At 40.6% G+C, this 23,229-nt stretch overlaps 1 protein-coding gene across 1 annotated transcript; it reads right to left on the bottom strand.

Annotated features, from left to right (window-relative positions):
* Positions 1-4,920: 4,920 nt before the first annotated feature.
* loxl1 (lysyl oxidase-like 1) lies at positions 4,921-22,968 on the bottom strand. Its single transcript, XM_069690486.1, has 7 exons — positions 21,485-22,968; positions 15,714-15,822; positions 14,545-14,682; positions 10,318-10,474; positions 9,880-9,975; positions 9,362-9,477; positions 4,921-7,797 (listed from the first exon to the last, which is right to left on the bottom strand). The coding sequence occupies exons 1-7, from the start codon at positions 22,572-22,574 to the stop codon at positions 7,791-7,793; spliced, it is 1,713 nt and encodes a 570-aa protein (XP_069546587.1). The 5' UTR covers positions 22,575-22,968; the 3' UTR covers positions 4,921-7,790.
* Between the last annotated feature and the right edge of the window lie 261 nt (positions 22,969-23,229).

Raw genomic sequence — 23,229 nt, 5'->3', positions numbered from 1 at the left:
GCTCCCCGTGGCTGACTTCATCATTGACGCTCCCCATGGAGCCGGCGGAGGGGCGGGGGGCGGGGGTGGGGGGGACTGGAGGTTTTGATGGGACCCGATTAAGGCTGGAAGCCTATCTTCCCTACACAAGATCTCCTCATTTGTTCCATTTGCCTAGGACTATGGAATAACCCAACTTCAATTTCTGCCTTTCAAGGAAGGAAAGCCTTAATGAGAATTTATTGCCCTGTTGTAACCACGAGGACTCCCAGGGATGCTGGAGGAATTGTCCATTTGCATACTCCTTAAAATTGATGAGTGAGGAAAGTGAGGGAACTAAGTTGTAAGAAAGAATGCTTCTTTCTACAGCCAACACCAAAGACGAGCCAGATGTTTCAGTGATGAGGCAGGCAGTATTTAAACTGTCAGCCAGCGCACTCGACTGTGTCTGGTGCCTGTGACACAAGCTGCTTCTTTGTCTTGTATGACGGCCATCGCTTTCGATGTGGTGTGTTAACACAAGAAGTGAAATGTTTGTTTACTCATATATATGGTGGAGTCAGCTCTGTGTGCAGGATGAGCAATTATCAAAACAAATGAGCCAGAAACTGCAGCTGCATGTAAATCACAGCACTGTTTTCCCCTCACTATTCAAAAGTCCTCAGCCATTCTCTATCTCCCAGCCAGTAGTTTCTCATCTGTCTCTATTCTTGCTTTACAAAGCCAGCCTTTCCTCTTACCTTTCCCATGCAGCAACGTGTTTATCCCTACGGAAATGAAGATTTCTTCACATCTTTATTCATTTAATTGGTTGCAAAGCAGAGCTAGAGCCAGAAGATGAATTACCTATGGCCTTGATATTGTGCCACAGAATCTCTAACACATTTCTGCAGAAATTAGACCTCAAGTCTGGAGGTGGGCTTTTTGGCAATGGTGGCTCACAGAGTAGTCCCTATTCTCTCTTTCCACTAAATTCAATTAGCCTCGCACAAACCTGCTGCAGTGAAGAATGGAGGTCTAAAGTCATGTCTTACAGCCATGTCTCATTGTAAGCCAAATTAGGGTGGAGCGGTTTGAGTTATTGTCAACACTTTGACGTTAGGGAAAGTCTAACTAATGTATGAGGGAACTCTGTAACTCTGCTGGACCATGACTCTGTTTTAACATTCTGCTCTAGGCAGACTTATGTTTTTTTTTAAGATTACTCATATAAATCTTCCAAATTACAATGAATGCAAACTGCCTGAAAAATAGTCCAAGGTCAGCTTGTCATAAGTGCCACCACAAACTTGTGATTGTGCACTGCAGGGGTGAAATAAGTCAGATCAGTTAAACTATCTGTTGTAAAGGGAAGGGAATCTAGAATAAGAGAAACAAAGACAATGGAGGAGACGAGATGCTTTTTAACTAATTATCTTGTATTTTCCAGTTTGTAAAAATCATTTTAACAGCTTATAGGCACCACCTCGGTGTACATCGGGATCACAGCCAAACAAAGATGCCAATAGATGTTGGAGAGCGATAAAAAAAAGTCTCAGTAGATGGCGATGGGTCTGAGTTTTCATTACCGGCTTAACAACCTTTACAATCAGCCCGTGTTCATCACACATCCAAAGGGCTTTGACCACTTTCTGCTTCATCACTATGCGGCTGGTACAACTGTAATGGCCCACTGTTGTCATGCTGCCTCACTGAGAATGCCAGAAATTTAAGCCGAAGGCCATTCACAATATGCAGCCCTCATTTGGTAATGACTGACAACTTCGAACCCTGAAAAAGGTGTTTCCTCGTGTTTTTCCAATTTCAGCAGCAGCGGCATTACGCCCATGGCTTCCAGTCCTGTGGGGGTTTTGTGTATTCAATGACGTCTTGCAACTGAGAATGCTGGAAGATCTAATCAGTCCTGCTTCACTTCACTTGATCTGTTTCCTCAATTAGGTTGCAAGCTTGCAGCTGCAATGCGCTTGCTACTTTACATAGGTTTTCTGGTAAAGCAAATGTGGCTTGTTGTCAAAGGAAATATTTGTCTTGGGGTTTTTTAAGGCTCTCCCTACAGACGTTCTGCTTATCGACGATCAGACTTAACATTTTGCTGCCCAAAGCTGAGTATTTACATATGTAATGGATTTGCTCTTATCATGTTGCAACTTGATCTGTGTGCAGTCTGGAGGATTGCTGCCTTTTCTAGGACTCTAATAGGCTACACTATCTTGGCCCATGTTCTTTTCATCAGGTGTCCGCATGTTTGCAGAGCTCATGCACTGAATGAGAGGAGATCTGTAACATTCAAGGGACATTAGAAAATACCTGTTGCTTCTGATGTAATCAGAAAATGTATGTTTGAACCACATAAATGATCTTATCCTGGATTTATCTTGGATCAGGAAGAGCAAAAGAGCCACACATCCTGATAGATGATCAGTATCTGGTTCTTACAATCACTGCATAATATGATGAACTGTTCTGACCATTTATACCAACACTTCCTCCTGCTACATGCTGCTAGCTATGCTAATATGTCCCTCCACTCTCCTCCTGTTCTAGTTTCTTATAACCGTGGCTGCGTTTGCCTCTTGTGCGTCCTGTGTATTCCATATCTCAGTGATACAGCGTGTGTCTGCCGGGTTTTGTTCTGCGCACCCCTTGGGGTATGTTTATGTGCTCCACTCAGAATCTCACACTGTTTAGATTCACTCGGGAAACACCCTCTAGCACATTTCTGATAATCACAACTGCATATTTATTTGTTGCACGAAACGGTGCTAAATCATTTATGTGTATGTAACTCAAAGACTTTGACGGCCATTACAGACGCTGCTGCGGCGAGTGTGCTGCACTACGTCCTTTTCATTAGCGATAACAAGAACATGATGCCAACACGGTAATAAAGGCTCCTGGTGGACATAGTGCATTACTGCCACCACCCCACTGAGGAATACACAACTTAATTTGTGCTATTTAAATAACAGCTGTATGGAAATATGTAGAAACAGACACAGAGGCATGCTAATTAAAAAAATTGATATCAAACCGTGAGACTTCTCAACAGGAAAAGAAAAGTCTTTCCAGTTTTTTCAGAGAAAGTATGTCTCTAACAATGCAGTGCATCATTTGGCTTCTCATTAGAATTTATTCATATAACTCTCCCTCTTTGTTGTAACATAAACAGGGGCAGAGTCGAGTACATGCCATCACATACTTTCGCACTTTCACAAAAACAACATAATGTGGCATGGAGAGCTGAAATGGAGGGATTTTGTGTGAACAGCCTGAACAAACAGTCCGTACAGAGAGGAAGTCCCATCACGGGGGTCAGGGTTTTGTTAGGACAGACCAAATATGAGAGCGAGAACTGCGTATCAAAACAAAAAGATAATGGATTCTAATTCCTCCGGGGACAGGAAATACTTCTGAGGAATGTCTGTGTTTTCCAAATACCATATTTCACAACTGAAACTCACTGAGTCACTGATTTATTAGGTACACTACACAACCAGATGCAGTCTCTGCCACACATTAATTTTGTGGAGTTTATATTGTGTCCAGTTTTTGTCACAAGGATTCACATTTATTGCAAACACGACTTTGTCGGAAAAAATATTGTTGCCACTAGTTCTGCTACTGTCCTGTAACTTTGAGTAGAATCACATGCTCTTCCTCAGTGAATGATGAGTATATAAAGGGGTCCTCATTCATGTTGTCTTAAAAATTGAAGTCATTCTATTATTCTCAACTTCTTATCTACTGTATTTATTCCTTCACTTGTCAATAAAAAAAAAGTGCAGAGGGGTGAATAACTGGAGTTGTCTCAGTTACAGTAAAAGGTATATTGGCATTCAGACAAACAGCTGGATTATAACTGAACCCCTGGACAGAACTGAATGTGCCCCTGTGTGTCTTCTACTGTGTGTTTTTGTTCATGCTGTAAGGTCCTCTCCAGTGACTTACTTTTATTCCCTCCACTTTGCTCTTAACAAAAAAATCTTTACACAAGGACTCCCCATATTTTCATATAAGTGGATTATTTATGTAAAGCTTGTAAACTTTGTTCACACTTGGATGCTTTTCTGCTGAAGATGACAACCCATTATTTTGACTTTTAATCATCAAAGTGGGATGAAGCTTGTAATCACTCACAAGTACTGTTCATTAGTCTACATTTCCATATGACAGTGAGGCACATCATTGCCAACTCTTTTCAAGTTGTTGTTCTGTCTATGAGAAATGTTTAACTGAGGTAGAGACTTGAAAACAAAACGAAAATTGTCCCTGTTGCCTGAAATAGTATCACTTTTTGTGCAGTTTCTTATACCGTTATAAGCTCCTCACAGATGTGGTGTTGTGCTCCCTGTAATGACTCTCCATGTATAATGTGTTTGGTCTCTGTTTGCTGCTGTAACAAGCCAGATTATACTAAATGTTCATTTAAAAGAAAACAACTTTTTGAAGAGGGGAAACTTGTAGAAATGAATGGATCATTGGCTCTATGTTGACAGTGTGTGACAATGATGGAAATATGACCAAATCAGATTTTCTTTGCGTCAACAATCACCTCGATGTGTCAGATTTGACAACCTGACTGATCCATTCGGTGCCACCACGCAGCTGTTGCATTCACCACTGGGTGTTTGTAGGCATCTTACATGTAGTGTGTATTTTTCTGAATTTGTAAAGGTCAGATTTCCATCATTGCCTGAATCATGCATGACAAAATAACATGCAGCACCCAAGAAAATGCCTTAATGCATTAAACATATCACACCTAATCTTTTATGAAGGGGATGATTTCAGTAAGTTGTTACACCTGTCATCCAGCATTTCCTTTGGATCTACTGATACATTTTCTGTGTAAAGCTGCAGATGTGGGTTCATACGCAGCACAGTGAAGCTCTGCTGTAAGAGTAGTGAGTAGCATTAATTTTTCATTCTGTGCACACAGTAGACATTTAAATGTATTTATTGTATGAAACATTTTTGACAGGTAGAAAAATACAGCTTTACATGTCAAAGATGTATAACTGTTGCCTTTCCTGTGCTGTTGTTCCACCCAACATGAACTGACTATTTACAGTACATTATGTGAAACCTGTATATTGAGGGCCATAAATTGATACCAAACACGATGAATATTCTGCATTTAAATTTTTTTGTTGTTGTTTTAAAACAACTACATTTAATTGTAACAAACTAATTTAGGTGCTTTATCGTCGTTTGATCAATACATACAGTACATATTAATAGAGAGCAGACTGTTACCAAAAAAATGTTTACTTCAGTAATCACATATAAATATTAAAGTAAAAATCCTTAAGATGTTTGTGTTATGAAACCCAATTTTAGCCACTATTTATTGTCAAAATGTTTTGTGCAATAGTTATGTACATTCAGTAATTCCCTCTGTATATAGTACTATTAATTGTTCGTGGCAGGTTCCGCTATTTCCAAATTCGATTCAAATTGTCCTTCCATTTAGGAGGCAACGATGCATTTATGTAGTCAAGCATTACTGTTTGTAATCTTATCTCACTGTTAATCTTATCCCAGTTTACCGTTTACTCTTTACAAACTTGCTGTATTAGGTTATGGCTAAAAGAACATTTGCTTCACAATAACCCCTGGATTCCCCTGCGCATGTGTCTATGACGTCACGCTTGCGATGCTGTTTTGTTCCATCCTCTGCACATCTTCACACCCCACTGGGAACATTTCAGAAGAGAAGTGTTTTGTCTGCCCAATGTTAGTGACTTTCTGGTTTGGTAATTGTACCTTGATTTTTTTGCTTCCATGTAGACTACGTAGTTAAATGGTCTCTCTTTTTTTGTCTGTTTTATGTTTACTGTTACTACTTCCTACTTGTTCTGTCCTGTAGCCTACATCAAAGTTAACACAGGTTACTTTGTTTTAGTTGATAAGAAAAACATTCATTCTCATAATTGTTTCGTATCTATATTTCTCATAATTTTAGCAGGAGGACAACATCTTTTTTCTCTGACTCAAAATACCGGGGCGTGGGGTAGACATTGATGTAGTGATCTGATATACAGTCTGCACAGGGTGTTTTGTTTTGAAAATTGATCGGCTTCTCTATGTCGTTCCTCTGGGACTTCTGAAATGCACCAGTGGAATCACAAGCGTTGAGTAGAAGGGTCACGATCAGTGCTGCTAGCCGTGTTGCAGCCAGAATACGACGCAGCCAGTCCCAGTGGACTGAAGCCTTAAAAGTGCTCCAACTGGGCTTTTTATTCTAAAGCAGTCACAGGAAATGAAACATTTCTGTCACTGAGGTTAACCCTAAGTAAATCCGTCATCAAAAATGCATCAGCAAAGCAAGACAACGGTCAGTTGGGCAATTTTTGAGGGCAGATCAGTTGTAAATATTGCACGGAGTAATGGACCACGCACAAGTGTGGCACACACAAAAAAAATACTCACGTCTTGTGCATCATTTTCCTTAGGACCTACAACAGGTGTTAACAAATCAACCCTGAAATCTTAAGGATTCTAACTTTAAGTCATTTTATATATCGAGTGGTAAGACGCCACAGTGAAACACCGCAGAGACATCCATTGGAAACAACAGCTCACTCAACTGGAGAGGTAGGTAGAAACAGCTTCCTGGCACTCTGCATTGTAATAAGAAATCTTAGCAGTAGTGTTTCCTCCAACAACACATACTATTTGAATAATTCAGATTATCAAGAAAAAAAATATATTTGTTGAATTTCACAATTACAGTAACAGATCAAAATGGATAATCAAAGTTACAACAAAATAATTTCCATCATTAAAGTCATGCATCAGTGGAATATTTGTATATACATTCTCCAAAAGGTGTAGATGACCTATGTGCCATCTGACCAGTGTAGTTGAAGAAGAGATCACTAGATGGTGTAAGCATAGAGCGTAAATACTGCGAGTCTTATATTTTGGAAAGCACCCTTTTTCTGCCGGCAAAGCTTTCTGTTCCTGTTTTATTGAAATAAGAAAGGAGGAATGGGGTCACAGTGCTGTTATACAAAGATATTGAGGAGTCCAGCGTCCATTGCTGACAGTCTGCTTTTTTTTGCTGACTTACAATTTGATGTTGACAAATGCAATTATGACCTGCTGTCTTCCTCTTACTGTTAACACAACATTAAACAGGATGTGCCCAGAGAATCACAGTATCCCAGCCTGACCCACGGAGGTGGTGAAGAGAGTGAAAAAAATAACACATTATAGTTCTTCTGAGTCAATGGGCATCTCTGTCTGTCCCACTACTACATGAATGAATGTACCTGGGAAGACTTTGCCCACTAAATTTAATTTGTTGGATTGCAGCTAAACCCTGAATCGTCTGGAACTGCTCATTTCAGCACGGGCACCATTACAAAGCCACTCAGTGATGGTGGGTTGGGTTGGGGCATAGATGTTTGTGTGGATATACAGTAAACACCTCTTTTGAAAGTCAATGATGTGTCCTTGCATGTAACCAAACCGGAATAGTAGAGCTGCAATATGAGAAATGTAGTTGGTAGGACCATATTATAACATAGTTGGCAGGGAAGAGAAGTATTGGTTCATTATTGGAATATTGACGTGAAATATGCATTATGCAAACGTGTGTGTGTGTGCGTGTATGTTCACTTTAGACCCTGACATTCTCAGTGCGAGCAGAACCCTTGTTTTGCCAAGAGCCCAGGATCCAAAAACAGCACAAAAAAGCAGAGACAAACAAAACCAACAATGAACCAACAACAAGTGGATTCCATTCACATTTCAATGGAAAAGCGATCAGGGTCCGTCTAATGTGGCAGCCTTCCAGTGGCTGATCAGGACCTGTAAAATGAGCAGACGTTTGTTAGAGGAAGGGTGACACTTCAGACTCAGTACAGTGAAAAATAGGGTTTGATTCTGCTTCATATACTATTTATAGTCAGATGAAAAACAGACGAAATGCTGATAATTAGTTTATTTTAAACAAACTTGTCAATTTTGTTATTCTGTTATTCTAAATGAAAATATGTACACTTAGATTCCCTTTTGAGACAGAAACTGAGGTCCATAATATATCCACTGTGATCTGTGATAGAATCGCTGAGGTATGGCTTTATTTTAACACGACAACCTGTTGCTAACATTAACTCTAAATCCGATTCCTTTTCTAGGATAAGCTTTGACTCAGTGGGCCAAATACTACACTGTAGTGTGTTAGTCATGAACTGGACTTTTTAATGCAACCTATACTGTAACTTCAAATATGTAGTCAGGTGTGCTCCTTAACAGTGGCAGCAGTGGTATTGCTTTATGGTGAATAGTGGAACTAAGTTATCGGGGCTCCATAAAGACTGGAATTAAAACCTTGTTTTTTTATCTGCAACCTCGACATTTTATGTTATCAGCAGAGTAATTAAACTATTACTCTTCAGTAAACAATTTGACAGACTATTTAATGCATCTAAAACAATATCTGAACTTCTGAGGTCTTCAGTTTGATTATTCGAGCTGCCTGCTTTTGTATGATTGCGCCTTATGTTTTCTAAATTTTTACTATGCTGCAACAGACCTATTGGAAATTAATCTACCTTAATTTACCTCAGTTCTGTAATAAAAACATGATCCCAGTGAGGATTTATTATTTATTAAAACAGTAATCCTAATTATGAACTATACTATTTTGCTTAAAACAATATCCATCCCATGTGTTCAAATAATGTGGCCCTAAAAAATGATGAAAAGATAGAGAGATGGATAAAGAAATTCTTCATATCATGTTTGATTATGGTAGCTGGGCTCTTAGTACCGAATAGCAGCCTGCTATTCATATATCGGCATCAATAGTTTATAAGCCAAACTAACATATCCAGCTCCCATGAACTCTGGAAATGCATTGGCAAACATATTTTAAAGTGTTTGTTTCATCACACCAGTGAAACTCAGACGAGCTGGAGCACTTGAACCTCTTTATATAAAGTCTTTTCAAGAGCATATAATAGTAATTTGGAGTGCAATGATACACTTCCTAATAGCGCTATTAGCAAGTTCAACACCGCTACATCTCCCTTTGAGGGAAAATATCAAAGTTTCAGAGGCTGTTAATCTTAACGGGAGAATGAGAGCATAATTCATTAAATCATCAAATATTTCAGCCTGGAACCCATTAAGTCCACTAAGTACTTTAAAACACTGTGAGGCTCTTCAGATAACTGCATTCAGACGCCACCCTGTCGTGTGTTTTAGTGTAACTCAGCGGTGGAAAAATGACACAAACTCTGATTTACAATTTTCATTCTACAAACGCAGGTTTTAATTTCACAAACACGCTGTGGATTCTGAGAACAGTACAAATCCAGTAAATGACTAAAATTCACTTGTATAAAACTGTACATTTTGTCTTACTTACTGTGTTATCTTGCAGTTGGTTGTTCTAACAAATCGTCCGGTATAGTGAATGTTACATCTGACTACGTTGTTAGTGAAGTCTGATTCCAGCACCAAGAATTTGGGATTAACCTGGAGCTGGAGATAAAAGAAAGAGGGGATGTTACGATTCACCATAATCACAAATCTCAATAGAAATGGATGACAGCAAACGGACTTGGCATGGCCTCAAAAGAAAATGTATCTGGAATGAACAACTCAAAGCATGTATAGACCTTTTTGTGTGGACATCTTGCAGCTATATTGACCAAATAAATTATGCATGAAAAACAGACAATATGATGGATGGGAAACCAGTGGCACTGAGCCATGAGGTGCTGCAACCCGAAAAACTCCAGATAACAAGAAACCTAAAAACTTTATGACCTCAATCAATTTGTTTTGGTGGCCTCGACCTCTCTCTCACTCCATGAAATGTGGCCTTGTGCCGTCTGCAAACTTGCCAGGTCCATGCATGTCGGGATCTCGCTTGACCTTTACCTTTAGTATGTAGTTTCCAGGTTGGATGTCTGTGATATCGATCCACTGGCAGTCAATATCAGCATTGTATGTATCGTAACAGCCCGGGCTCAGACCCTGAAGAAACAGAGGGGAGGAGAGAGGCTTTAAAAGAATACTGATCCGAGTTTAAAAAAAATTGCAACGGTCAAAAAAGTAAATAAAAATTCTTGCAGTAAACAAGTCAATGAATCAAATCCACATTTTAACATAAAAACAACTTCACTGAATTATAGTTTTTATCAGAATTTTCACCAGCACAGCAGTGCCACATTTGAATAGATTTATACAGTTGCTCTAATAATAGCATAACTACAGTGTTTGGATACAGTCATAATAGCTGTGTACCAAGCGTATACCATGAAGTGAATATTGTTTGTCATCATGTCAACTCCCCACTGTTTTGGTTTGCTGTATTACCTGAGTATTAGCTGTGCAGGCATAACGCTTCAGGTGACCAAAGTCACAGGTGGTGTCCTCCAGACAGAAGCTAGCCTTGTGTCCCTCTGCCACTTTACGGCCAGTGCTGACCTCGAGTAAATCATAATGACTGAACTCATCCATACTGTGGTAATGCCTGTCACAACAAGCAAAAACAAGGATGTAGTCAAAAGTGAAACAACAGAGGGTAATCAAAGAGTTTAAGCATATTTTAAAATGATCTGTTATGTTTTGTGTCCCTATGCAAAAGTATCAAAGCAGAAATTCACTTTATTAAGATTATGAAGATGCTGCTGTAATTACACTGATTGTGTTGCTCTGTTTAAAGTTAACTTATTCAAATTTAAATGCAACTTTTCAGATAAACAGTGGATTTATATACTATACTGTATTCCACCTGTCGACCTCAGCTGTTAACATTTTTGTCAGAGATGTTGCACCTTCACTGAACACATTATAAATCATCAATGGATAATGGACACTAATTAATGGCAACAATGAAGTATTGCTGATGCAAAGCATTAACACTCTAATGATGTATGAATGTTGTTAATTAGCTTGTTGCAATCGACAAGATCAAAGGTGTTTGTGTGTGGGCTGGTGTGTAGACGTGTGTGTGTGTGCATGTGCATGTGTGGATGTGCATATCTGTGTGTGCATTTGTAAATGTGCGTGTGTGTATCACAGTATGAGTACATTTGTGTATTTGTTGTAGTGTGTTTGTGTGTATTTGCACAGCTTTAGCAGCTTAGGAAAGGCTGGGTGCACATGGCCACTGATCATCTCAACTGAACCGCAATGCGAACCGAGTGACGGTCAGTGAGTGACTCTGCCAATGAGCTGGCCCATTTGAAATCATCTGCAATAGTAACTGCCATATGACTTGGTCCTCTCCCAAATGTGAAAGTGACCCACGGTGCGCTTTTACAAGCCTGCTGTGCACATCATTGTAGTCGACGCAAGCAAGTGCATATTTGCATGGACAAAGATGACAACATAATTCCATGCTGATGAGAAAAGCTGTAATTTGGTCATGTCATCATAATTTGATGGATTTATGGACAGCAGTTTTTTGGTGTTTTGTTTTCTCACATTCACAATTGTAATGTAATGTGATTTGCTGCACTTTTGTGTACATGAAAGAATAATTCTGTTTAAAAAAATTACTGACAGAGGGGATGTTTGGAGAACACTCTGTAGCTTTAGTCCTAGCCGTGTATCCTACAAGTACAGCCAACAGTGTAAGACATGTTAAGAAAGTTTAAGAGTCAACAGAAGAAAATATGGCTTACAGTAAGCTAAGTGATGGACCGACCTGCTCCAAGGTGGAGACTGAGGAATAATGTTAAACTGGTTTCTGAACACGATGTCATTGATCATATGTAATACAGATGCAGCATGATAACAGCGAGATTTCTCGTCAAAATATCTCTCTTATAAAAGAATAATTTCAGTTAAAGGACAGCTAAAATTTCATAGTTTTATTAATATATTTATTTGTGGAGTCTCAAGTAAAAGCAGTCCAAACTCTTGAAGCAATTACTATGATGACAGATCAAACATTGTGGCCAAAACTTTGGTTATGGATACCTCAACAAAAACAGCTAATGGCACTGTGGCAACATACTGAAATGATGCATTACAGGAATTAACACATCTTAAAGAAGTAACTCTAATGTTTTATATATATATATATATATATTATTGCTCAATTCCTTAATTGCTTTATAGAGTATACTTAAGTGGTGTTGACTTTAGTCGTAGCAGGTGAGGTAAGCACTGGATCCCTTTCAGTCAGACAACTCAGACTATATAAATATTGCCCTTTCGCCTTACCTCATGGCCCATGTTTCAACACAGCAACAGCTTTTACTGGAACAGTCATTAAAGATTGAAGGATGACTTGGAAGGAAAAGTGGGTACTTTCCACTGATGGAACGAGTGACCATTCAAGGCCTCATTTGTTCCATGGTCGAGGCAACCAATTAGGAGCTGCTCTCAGGTAGAAACCTGTCTGTTGTTATCTGAGGCTGAACACTATCTTTATTGTAACTCTGGGCATAAATTACCCTCTTGTCTCTGTTGATGCACACGTATTCATGACTGTGTCTTTTTATAGGCTTATTTTATGGGGGATACAAGGATACACATGCTATTGGCGCAATACATGTGAATGCACACTTTCATTTTAGTGTATAAAACGAGGAGGGAACTTGAGGCCCTGGAAGGCTGAAACACAGTCTTTGTTTGTGTTCCCAAAACTGGCATTAATTTCAGTGGCAGTCTTGAGATGATTATCTCCAGTATATGTGTGTGTGTGTGTGTGTGTGTGTGTGTGTGTGTGTGTGTGTGTGTGTGTGTGTGTGTGTGTGTGTGTGTGTGTGTGTGTGTGTGTGTGTGTGTGTGTGTGTGTGTGTGTGTGTGTGTGTGTGTGTGAAATAGAAAGAAAGGGTGCAGGAAGCAAGGAAAAAGATTGAGAGTGGGAGGCGTTGGACAATGAGGTGCCTGGAAGGGTCCCCTGCCTCCTTGGATTCCTGGATCCCCTCATTGACTATGTCAACCATGGAGAATGCAGTGTTGGAAGGACACAATGGGGATTTAACAAGAAAAGCTTGTAATCGTAATGTACAAAACATTCCGATCCTTTTTCATAGTTGTGAGTCATTTTCCACTCGTGTTGCAACAAACAAAACTTTAAGGGTTTCACAGATCATAGCTCAGGTTATAAAACACAGGCAACTACTACAGGTACTTTGAGAACTATTTAATGGTGTACTGATATTTGCCTTCCAAAACGTGAAACCTGCACAAACAGAAACCGTGATATTTGACTACAATGGCGGCTTTGTAAAGTTATAACATAAAGGAGTGAGATAAATTCAGCAGAAGTTGAAACTCTATTAGTAACTTATCAAAAATATGTCAAACCAAACACTCTTAATGACTTCCTCTGCTTCCCACACAACTGGCAGTTCTACGTGGATTTCTGTGTCCTCATTTGTGTAAAAAACCTCCAACATTTTCAGAGTCCACAATAATCAGGAGAATGCTACTCCCTTCCCTTTTCTTGATACTCATGAACGAAAGATATGAGTGAATGCAATGAAAAGGAAAACTGTCAACCGCACAGCTTATGTGATAAAAAAAAAAAAAAATGTAGGGCAGGGAAGTTTATTGTGAGAATCTGGGCTCGAGATTTTCTTCCCCTAAAGAGATTTCTTTGTAACCGAAAAGTCTGTTCCAGTAACCCATATCCATGCCATCATACTTTAGCAGCTGTGTGATCTGGTGTCACAGATTGACAGGAAAAATGGATTGATTTGTCATTCTGATCACAGCCAGTGGAATGATTGCCTTGGCTTTCTGCCTCCTGGGAATCACTGTGCAAATGTAGACTGATGTCAGGCAGCAACAACACTGCCAATCTCCTAACGGCCAGTCACCATTCCTCCAAGATGAGGATAGTAAAGGCGAGACTGCACCTAGCATTAGTGGGTGGACTTGTTGAAACTGAGATAAAAGCCAGCCTACATGGAATGCAGTGTTAGAAAACAATGACAATACCCAACGAAATCACTTCATCATCAGTCCCCGGAGGTATTTCCTCTGAACCACCACTGGCTAGCCAAATCAACGAAAGTCTATGCACTGAGAAAGACACAATGAGTGAACTGATCAGACCCACATGGCTACATGCCAGTATTTTTCACGTTATGTGGAATTATGAGAGCATTGTCTCATTGTTCAGTTTTGGCCTCTCCCTCACCCGTAACCAGAAAACTGAAATATATGTGTACTTTCTCCATGAACCAGGGCAAGTCATGTCCTTTCATTTAAAGCGACCATTTAGGGTACCGAGCATTTAGCTCTCCGTGACACCCAATCTGCAGTAGAATGCAACCCAGTATCAGACCAAAAGATGCAAATCATCATTGATCAATGTTCAAGATATATTACAACATTTAAAACATGTTTTACAATCAAAACTAACAACCACATCTGTCCATTTTGTAATTTTGCAATAACCTTCAATTATTAGTGTTGTAATCAACATATACCAGGCCTTTGTACAGGCTTTAGTTAAAATAAATACTTACATACAACCTTTTGATAACTAGCTTGCTAACAGCCGGCATTGTAGCAAGTGCAGCACATTTGGTTGACAAGGTGAAACTGTTGTGTATCTGATGTGTATGAAGGACTTACTGATGACAGCTGTGCCATTCCCAGGTATGATGTGGCCTGTTGGGCATGAAGTCAGCGGTGCCCCTGTTCTTTACTCTCTGTGGGAATCGCAGCAGGACCCTTGCATCATAGTCAGTGGTCTCGGGACTATAGGCAGAGCTGAATGACGGACACGTACATGGAGATAAAAGAACCATGATGGAAACTGCCCAAGTGGCTGCAAAAAGAATGTCGGCATGTCTGTTTCTCATAACTAAGACAAAGAGAAAAAAAAGAGCAGAACTGGAAGGCTTCGAGGCAGGAGCATATCTACTAAATAATTCATTCTACAGATTACAACCATCTCTCCAAACACACAGTTTCAACATGGGGAAGGGGAACAGAGAGAGGTATACACTGTGTTGCACGATTCACTTCTTTGAGTGAAAAAAGAGGCACAACCTCGAGTTCACAACACCACTGAAGATCTAAGCTATTCATCTTGTTACTGGTGTTGACATTGGAGTGTATGGCAAATTACAACAGCCCATCTGTCGGTGATTGCAGCAAACTCAGGCAGGATATGAAAGGGCTTTGAGGGATGGGTGTGCTTGTGATGGGAAGAGGGCAAATAGAGCAGCCACAGGGACAACACACTTCCATCATTTCAATGGTGTCCTCATTGCAGAGGCAGTCAAAGGGCCCAGGCTTGGGGCTCACGGGATGCTTTCTACCAACACAGAGAAATGAAACTAAGGACAGCCTGTATCCCCGAAGGTGACCAGGATTTAGTTCACTGAGGTTGTGCTGTTAGTGAAGTTTTTAAAAAAAAAATTCTTTCAGATATTATTGCACAGAACAGATATAAACTTGAGGGCAAAGTTAAAATTGTGGGTGAGTCCCTCACTGGCTAATGCTGGCCGAAGGTGAAGAAGCCAAAAAAATGAACATTTTGTTGTTAATACTTGATCGTGGACAAGACCCCAGCCTATGAGAGTTACGTATAGACAGGAAACACAATTTATTGTTTTTGCTGTTATTCACAATGTTGCCCCCAAGAAGTTGGAGAAAACTTTAAAATACAAATTTGTCACTAACAAGAGATGGACAGTTTTTATAATGTGACATCAGAAGGAACCCAATGAAAAAGTCTAGAAATATAGGAGTAAAGGAAAAAAAAAAAAAGCAAAGGACATCCAGAATTGGTTTACCTTGACAGACATTTTTCCTCGGAAGCACAGCGAAGAGAGTACATGTAGGCTGTCTGGATATATGTGGAAGCCTGGACATAGTGGGGATCAGGAACCAGGTCAGGCAAACCTGAAATGATGGACAGACTGCTCATCCCACATTGTCATTCATCTATTTATCAGATCGCACAACCTTGCGAGAGGAAATCTTCAGAAGTCTGCTCCAAATAGAGAATAGTTATTGATACACCTTGTTTGTCATTTTTCTAAATTAATGTCCAGCCCTGCTATTATGATTTCATACATGTATAACCAAAGTAATCCAAGTGTTATCACTGTCAGTGTGCAAGTTCACATAGCTGTCATAATTTTGTATGACCCGGTAAATACAGCAGTGCTGATGGAGGATATGATGGGCAACAATTCGGCAACAGAGCCCACAGTTCAAGACTGGGTCACACTGGAGAAACCCAGTGGCCACTAATTACTGTGCATTCCAGATTATTATCAAGGTTGTCTAATGAGACACTTTTACTCCACGGGCCTCTCAGGCAGGGGTGAGTTCAGGGTGAGGGAGCACAACGGTTACTTTTGGATCTCTTGTTGGCAAAATCCCCCAAACAAAAAAGAAACATTTAACTACACTTATAATACACTGTATTTCAGTGGCTGTGCATTTGGCCTCTTCCTGAATGTACCTTGTTATTATGGGGACAAAATTATACCAATAATTGCTTGCCCTCTTGGCTAATGTGATGTGACACAAATCTTAACATGAACGTGTCACTTCAGCTTAACCTTTAAAAAAATGAACGGGCTAGTCATATCTGTTGGGGACAAGGCTAAACTTGGAAATGTCTGAGCCCCAGTCTCACAGAAAAGGCTTGTTGCAATGCAAACAGTGCTTTTAATACTTTGGTTTCTGCACACAAGTGAGAGAGATGAAGAGATGTTGAAAGGCAAAGGTACACGGAGATACAATGATCCAGACAGAGACATAGCCAGGGAGAATGTATGTGCCAGGGCAGAATAACAGTGATCTCACACCACTGCTGTTTTTAAAGTGGGCCGCTGACCACGTCAGTTAAGAAACCTGAGGAACAAGTAAGAAAAGAAAAAGAAAAAAAGCAGGCCTGACCTGTCAGAGTGAATGTCTGTTTGTCTGTCCTGTGCCAGCAAGGGTCTCTGGCATTGCTTATCACCACTCGCTGTATATTGTAGCTCACAAAGGCCGGACACACTCTAACGTGAGCTTGTTCAAACAACGGATAGTCGAAGTCATCTGACCTCTCAGGCTGGAAGTTTTGATGGAATCAGAAAAATTAAGCACAACCTTTAATCTGTGTTGCAGGTTGCTTTAACCATGGAAAAGAGAGCAACTGATAAAAAAACTAAAAAAAAAAACTGTTATCTTTTGATTTTGGACTAACATGAAGGCATTTAGCTACAGTCTGTTTATAGAAACCAAATACAAAGTTTCCTATTTTATATTTGTTTGGCGTTTAACATCCAGGTGAGCCTTCCCTCCCCGGCTGCAAGTTTGAATAAAGGCTTTCCCTTTGTGGGCACTGTGTAAACATCTCACCCGACATCTCACTTTGAGGCAGATATACAGGACAGGGAGCTTCCTGGGGCAGACCATGCAAACACTGTAAACCAGTGTGAAACACAGAGGTTTTCCAACAGCACTCTCAGCCCCAATTTTTTCTCCTCACCCTAGGAAGGCTTTGTTCTCTGCCCTCTAATCTTTTGAAATGTGAAAGTGGGTCTCTTTCGGAGGGATAAAGTGTATTGAGAAGCCAAAGCTGATTGGCTCTCAACAGCATGTGACAAAGCCACACATTACACTCTAAGTGGGGCATTGAGAAAAGAAACTGGATCTTGCCAGGGTTTTAATACCATCGAATATAGCATATTACAAGACTAGATGCTCCTGTGTTCAGCTATTTGCTGTTAGCTGCAGACAGATTAGAAAACTTGAAATTCAGTGAGCTCATTTTAAAATGGAAAATCAAAAATCATAACAACATCTAATGATTGAGGATACAGCTAACTCTATATACATAGATTCCTTTGTCAATTAAGTTATAATTTCCTCTTCTTCTGCAATACACATTATGGCATCTCATATATTTCCATGATTGTCATCTAATTTATTTCATTTTTAGTGGTGAGTTGATATTTGACAGATTCATTTTAGTAATAGTAAGGTGTTGAAACCTTTTATTTTACTGTGAAGATATCTTGTTGTAATTAAAAAAATATATAACAGCAGTGCTGCATTAATCAATTAATATGTGCCAATTATGGAGTAATTATTCTCACCTATGACTACCGGTGGCTTTGTTGGGGAATATGAGAATAGTGAATTGTAATGACATTGTGCTGCAAAGGGTATAGTTGGGACAATATACACATTTTTAGCCCGTCTTTGACATCACACTTCATTAGAGATAATACAGTATTCACAAAACCTCTGTAGCTTTGGCTTTTAAAACCAGAGGGCACTCCAAGGTGATGGCTGTCAAATGAGAACCCTTTCCGTGCTGCTAACAGAGTCAACTACCCTCGTGGTGCATGCCCTTCAATCAGACTGATTGTTGATCAGAATCTGTTCTTTGTCAGTGTATCTTGTAAAACAATGTGAAGGTTTCTTAGGAAAAAAAAAAGAGAGATGGGAATCCCTCAGATTTAGGAGAACACCTTTCTCTTCCCAGGCCTGGGTGTCGGAAAATGATTAAGAGCTTTTGGGAACAAATCCATATTATAGAGGAGATTACTGGCGATGACTTTGAAATCTCTCCCAGGTAATATGTGCAGGGTGACCTATCAGTGAACCCGGTATCATGCCAAAGAGGATACTGTGTCAGTGTCTCGTTTAGCCTCGCCTACAGGTGAAATTTATGGTGCCTTAGGTTAAAAACCACGTAGTTAGTTTTAGGAAGAGATTATTGATTTGGGTTAAATGTGACACAGTCACAATTTGGGTGGGTTTAGGCACCAGAAGTACTTGATTCCCTAATCAGGGAAAGTTTGGGTTAAAATAAGTAACTGACATTCACAAGTTACTTGATATATATTAAATACGTTAAAAACGTTAAAAAAATATATTATTTAAAAGATATCTACATTAACTTTTGCTGTCTAACAGACTTAAATAGTGATCGTCTGGGAAAAAAGTCCTGGGATTGTTACATCCAAACACCTCAGACCTTCTTCCTACATGACCTCCATCTTCAACAATCATACATGCGTGTACGCTTCAGGCCTAGGCGAAGTAAAATGTAACAGTAATATGATCTCCTTAGTGGACTGATGGGCATAATACATGCTTCAGTGTGATACCGGGCTGAATTTAGCTGTGAGTACATGTAGAACTGAGCCACACTGCTCTAATTGTGGGTAGACAAGACTTTATTGAGGGTGGATAAAGAGAGAAGCTCCCTTTTTGCAGGAGTGGTTCACAGAACTTGGAGGGGGGCCTCATATGAACAAGTTTTCTGTAGAAAGACTAACAGAAAAGAGGTTTGTGTCTTAAAATGGGAAAAATACTGAATTTATATCTCTAAGGATAAAAAGGCTCTATTAATTATCTGTATGTTTACTCTTTATATCTTGTGCTACCGAAGGTTTGTATATTAATATATACTGTTTGTTGAATTATTTATTTGACTTTTTTTGTCTTTTGCTCTTTCTTCTTATCATGTCTATTATTATTACAAACACTATTGTTGTTTATTTCTATCATATTTTTTTAAATTGTTTTTCAGAACTGTGTAGTGCCGAAATTTTTTGTTAAACTTTAAATCATAAAATACACTATGTTGTGTAACTCATGTCAAGTGTCACAGCTGTCCATGTCTCATTAAATAAAATAATAATCGAGGTCTTTACAAGTAAAAGCACCTTGCTGACTGACATCAAAGTCAATTTGGGTTAAGAAAAGACACTTGCAAACTTGGTAGACAGTTGAAACTTTGCCCATACATGATGGTCCAAAGGCCTCACACAACAGTATTCTGTATAATTTTGATGCTGTCTTATTCCATTCTACTGTAACGACTGTCCGCATGTGGCTTTGGGTCTGAGTTTTTACCTATTTACTGTATATGATTGTGGGAACCACTTGTCTGTCAAATGATTGTGCACTAAACTCTGTTTTACTGCCTGAAATGTAAAACTTGTGGTTACCTATGCACCCTTGTCCACCCACTGTATCCCTACTGGTGGTTAGTTGTATTGTTATGCACTGATCCTTGTGGGTCATACATGATTAAATAGATTCCCTTTGAAGAATCAGAGTGTCTTCTGTACTTTCTGATACCACCCAGCATTGCATTTAAAAATGGCAGTATAAATACACTTGTCTCCTTACGTCACTAATCGTAAATGTGTAGATCACAATAGATATTACACTACTGTAACAGTTTAAAGCCTCGCCTTGAAGCATGTGCAATAAAAACGTCAGTTTTTCAACAATTCCCAATGGCTGAATCTTAATCACAATGATTACTGAGGGCACTAAGGCATCTGCGCACATGTTGGCTTTTTGTGCTGTAGAAATGACTCCCAGCGCTATAGTGTTTAAAGACTGATTGTTGCAAGCTACACAGCGCACTAAAGAGACTGCTGCACAGATTATTGAGTGAAACCAAATGGTAAACCTGCATTAAGAGTCTGAAAATCTCATTGGAGGGTCTCAGCTCAGACCAGACACAGCCTCCAGCACGCAGAACATAGCCACACATAATGTTTGCATTTAGTTAAGTCATTTTTGCCCCTCAACATTAACTCTAAGTTCAAGACAAACATCTTTCTCCCGAGCACAGTAATAGGTTATATTATAAAAGGTAAAGGAGATCAAATGCTACTGGAATCACAGATATTGTCTGTCATGGCAAATAAACAGTTGAAGACATTGTGCCGTGTGCTTTGATACTCCTCATTCTTCCCCCAAGAACTCTCACTAAATATTAATTTGATTTTCTGTAGCTGAAGCAATGGACCCCATGTGTTACAGGGACTTTCCACGCTCTCCCTCCCCCTCAGGGAGTGGTGAAGTTCTGTATCTCCCTCCCTCGTTTCCCCTCTCCTGCCATCAAGCCCAAGATGCAACCACCAACACCCCCTGTCACTAGCCCCCTATGAGGTCACCACCTCCATCGTTACAAAACTCCACACGCCTCATGAAGCAGTCTACTCTCTTGTAGCACAAAGCTCCCCACACAAAAACACAGTGGTTCTTGTGTCTGCTCTCTTTACATTGGCATCGTTTGTTTGACACCTGGTTTCAATAACCATACAAGAGGGAAAAATTAACCTTGCGTCCACTTTGCTTTGTTTGTAAACTGAAAAAGAGGCTGAATTAGAAACATGTTTCTTTTTGATGACTTCAGATTTCTGAAGTCATCAACATGAAATGGAGATTATTGGAAAAACATGACTGTGTGCGTAAAGGGGTGGTGGGCATTCTACTCCCCTGGGTTTTGCATATTTCAAATTCATATGTGAAGCAACAACAGAGATCAGATGGCAAGCTTTTCATTTTTTGCCTCAGAGGAAAAAATACCTCGGTTGAATGCCTACAAGTTAACATGTGCTCGGTTTCCACTGAACATGTGAAATATTCTGAGTAATTCAGGATTTCCTCGAAAACCAAACACATAGCTCCAAATCTGCATTCACTGTCACTCCACTCGTCTGTCACAGACTCTCCTACTATCTTGACCAAAATAGTTCATAAAATATACATTGTGTTTGTTCACATACAAGCAAAATAAACCTTACTATACCTCTCTGTTGTGATCGGTGCACACTCCTGACATTTATACCGGGGTTCTCAAGGGCAGAGTTTGGAGAATTTCTGGCCGGAGGAACGGGCTGCAAGAAGGGAGGCTGGGGTCTTCCAAATGGAGGAAACTGTTCATACTGAGGACTCCCGACCGGTGGCTGACCGGCAGGTCCTGCTCTGTCCACTACTACCTGGGAAGCCTGGTTGGCATCGGGGGCAGGAACAGCCGGGGCAGATTCCACGTTGTAGAGGCTGTGGGTGTATCTGTGGTCAAGACCATCTGTCAACGGCGGCTGGGCAGCGCGTGCTGGCACCACAGGATTGGGCCCATAGCCATAAGGTTGGTAGTAACGGTAGCTTTCATCAGTAACGTCAGAAGGAGATCCTGGGAGCACTGAACCACCTCCATATCCACCTCCGGTATACCCCTGTCCAGGACCATACCCTCCACTGCTGTACCCTCCACCGATGACAGGCTGAAAGGGTGGCTCATAGCTCCTTACTGGTCCATCCACCAAACTAGGGTCATAAGGTACTGGTTGGAAGGGAGGCTGTTGAGGAAATGGGTGCTGTGGGTAGGCTGGTACATTATATGAAGATGAAGAAAATGATGAGGATGATGACGACGATGAAGAGCCTGTAGATGGCCGAAAGCGACTGGAAGAAGATCCCTGGAACTGGCTCCCACCTGTGCTGACTGCGGTTTGTCTCCAGTTATCAGGAACTTGCCCAAAGCCAAAAGGATGCCTTGCCTGCCCACGGACAGTTTCGGAGGATCCTCTTGATGGAGCCTGTCTGCGGACGTTGCCCCGCTGAGGTGTGCGTGAAGAGCTGGGACGAGCATCTGCCACAACCACCCTGGGACCTCTGTCCGGGGTGCCCGCCCCAGCAGGGACATACTCAGCACCACTGTTCAGCAGGCTAAACACCCGACCATTGTTCTCCCATTGAATCACTTGCCTCCAAGGGGTGGCAGAGCCATCCTGCCCATGACCCTGATTTCGACTCTGCCCCTGAGTCTGTGTGGCAACCTGAGCTTGCCCTGAGCCCAGCAGGGTGAATACCAAACATGCCACAAGAATAGGCCACATTCTGACTCCAAAGATGCCACAGCGCACCACAAAGGAAAAACAACACTTCCCGTCCACCAGCAGCTCAAACTCAAACCACCTGTAGCTCTGTCAATAAAACATATGTATCCTCTTCCCGCGGGTACAGCTTTGGTGTGAGTGTTGAGACAGATGCAGGGTTGAAAAGTAAGCCTGTGGTTGTGTGCATCTGAGACTCTTCACTGGCAGCAGCAGCAGAGGAGGTTGAATGTGCATTCAGGAGCAATCACACCCAGGAGAGTGAAAGTAGGCTTCAGAAGACTCACTGGTGGTGTTACCGTCTGCTAGTGCTATGAGAATATGTCCTGACTTCTTGTTGGTCTGCTAGCTCGCCTGTCAGTAGTCTGAGCATTGCTCTCTGCCTTCTGGAAAGAAGTGCCTGTGCACTGCAGGACTGCAAGCTTCTATTTGCCTGATTGCTTACAATGGGCTATGAAGAAATCTCAAACTTTTTTTCCCTTTTTTTTTTTTAAGGAGAGGTCCCACATGGCCCTAGTGCTAGTGATGTTTCCTGGCCTGCAGCAGCCAAGTCTCCATGAGGTTTCCAGAGTCAACATTACCATCTGCAAAGGCATGCAGACACACTGTGTAACAGATCTCACTTTCAATGTCTCAGATTCTTTTCTCATCTTGTACA

The sequence above is a fragment of the Brachyistius frenatus genome, unplaced genomic scaffold (assembly GCF_029030835.1).
Source record: "Brachyistius frenatus isolate BFR_SWC_R1_liver_20210118 unplaced genomic scaffold, ASM2903083v1 Contig_9, whole genome shotgun sequence".
Lineage (NCBI taxonomy): Eukaryota > Metazoa > Chordata > Actinopteri > Embiotocidae > Brachyistius > Brachyistius frenatus.
The sequence above is the reverse complement of the archived record's forward strand: the minus strand, read 5'-3'. Positions and strand labels throughout refer to the sequence as shown.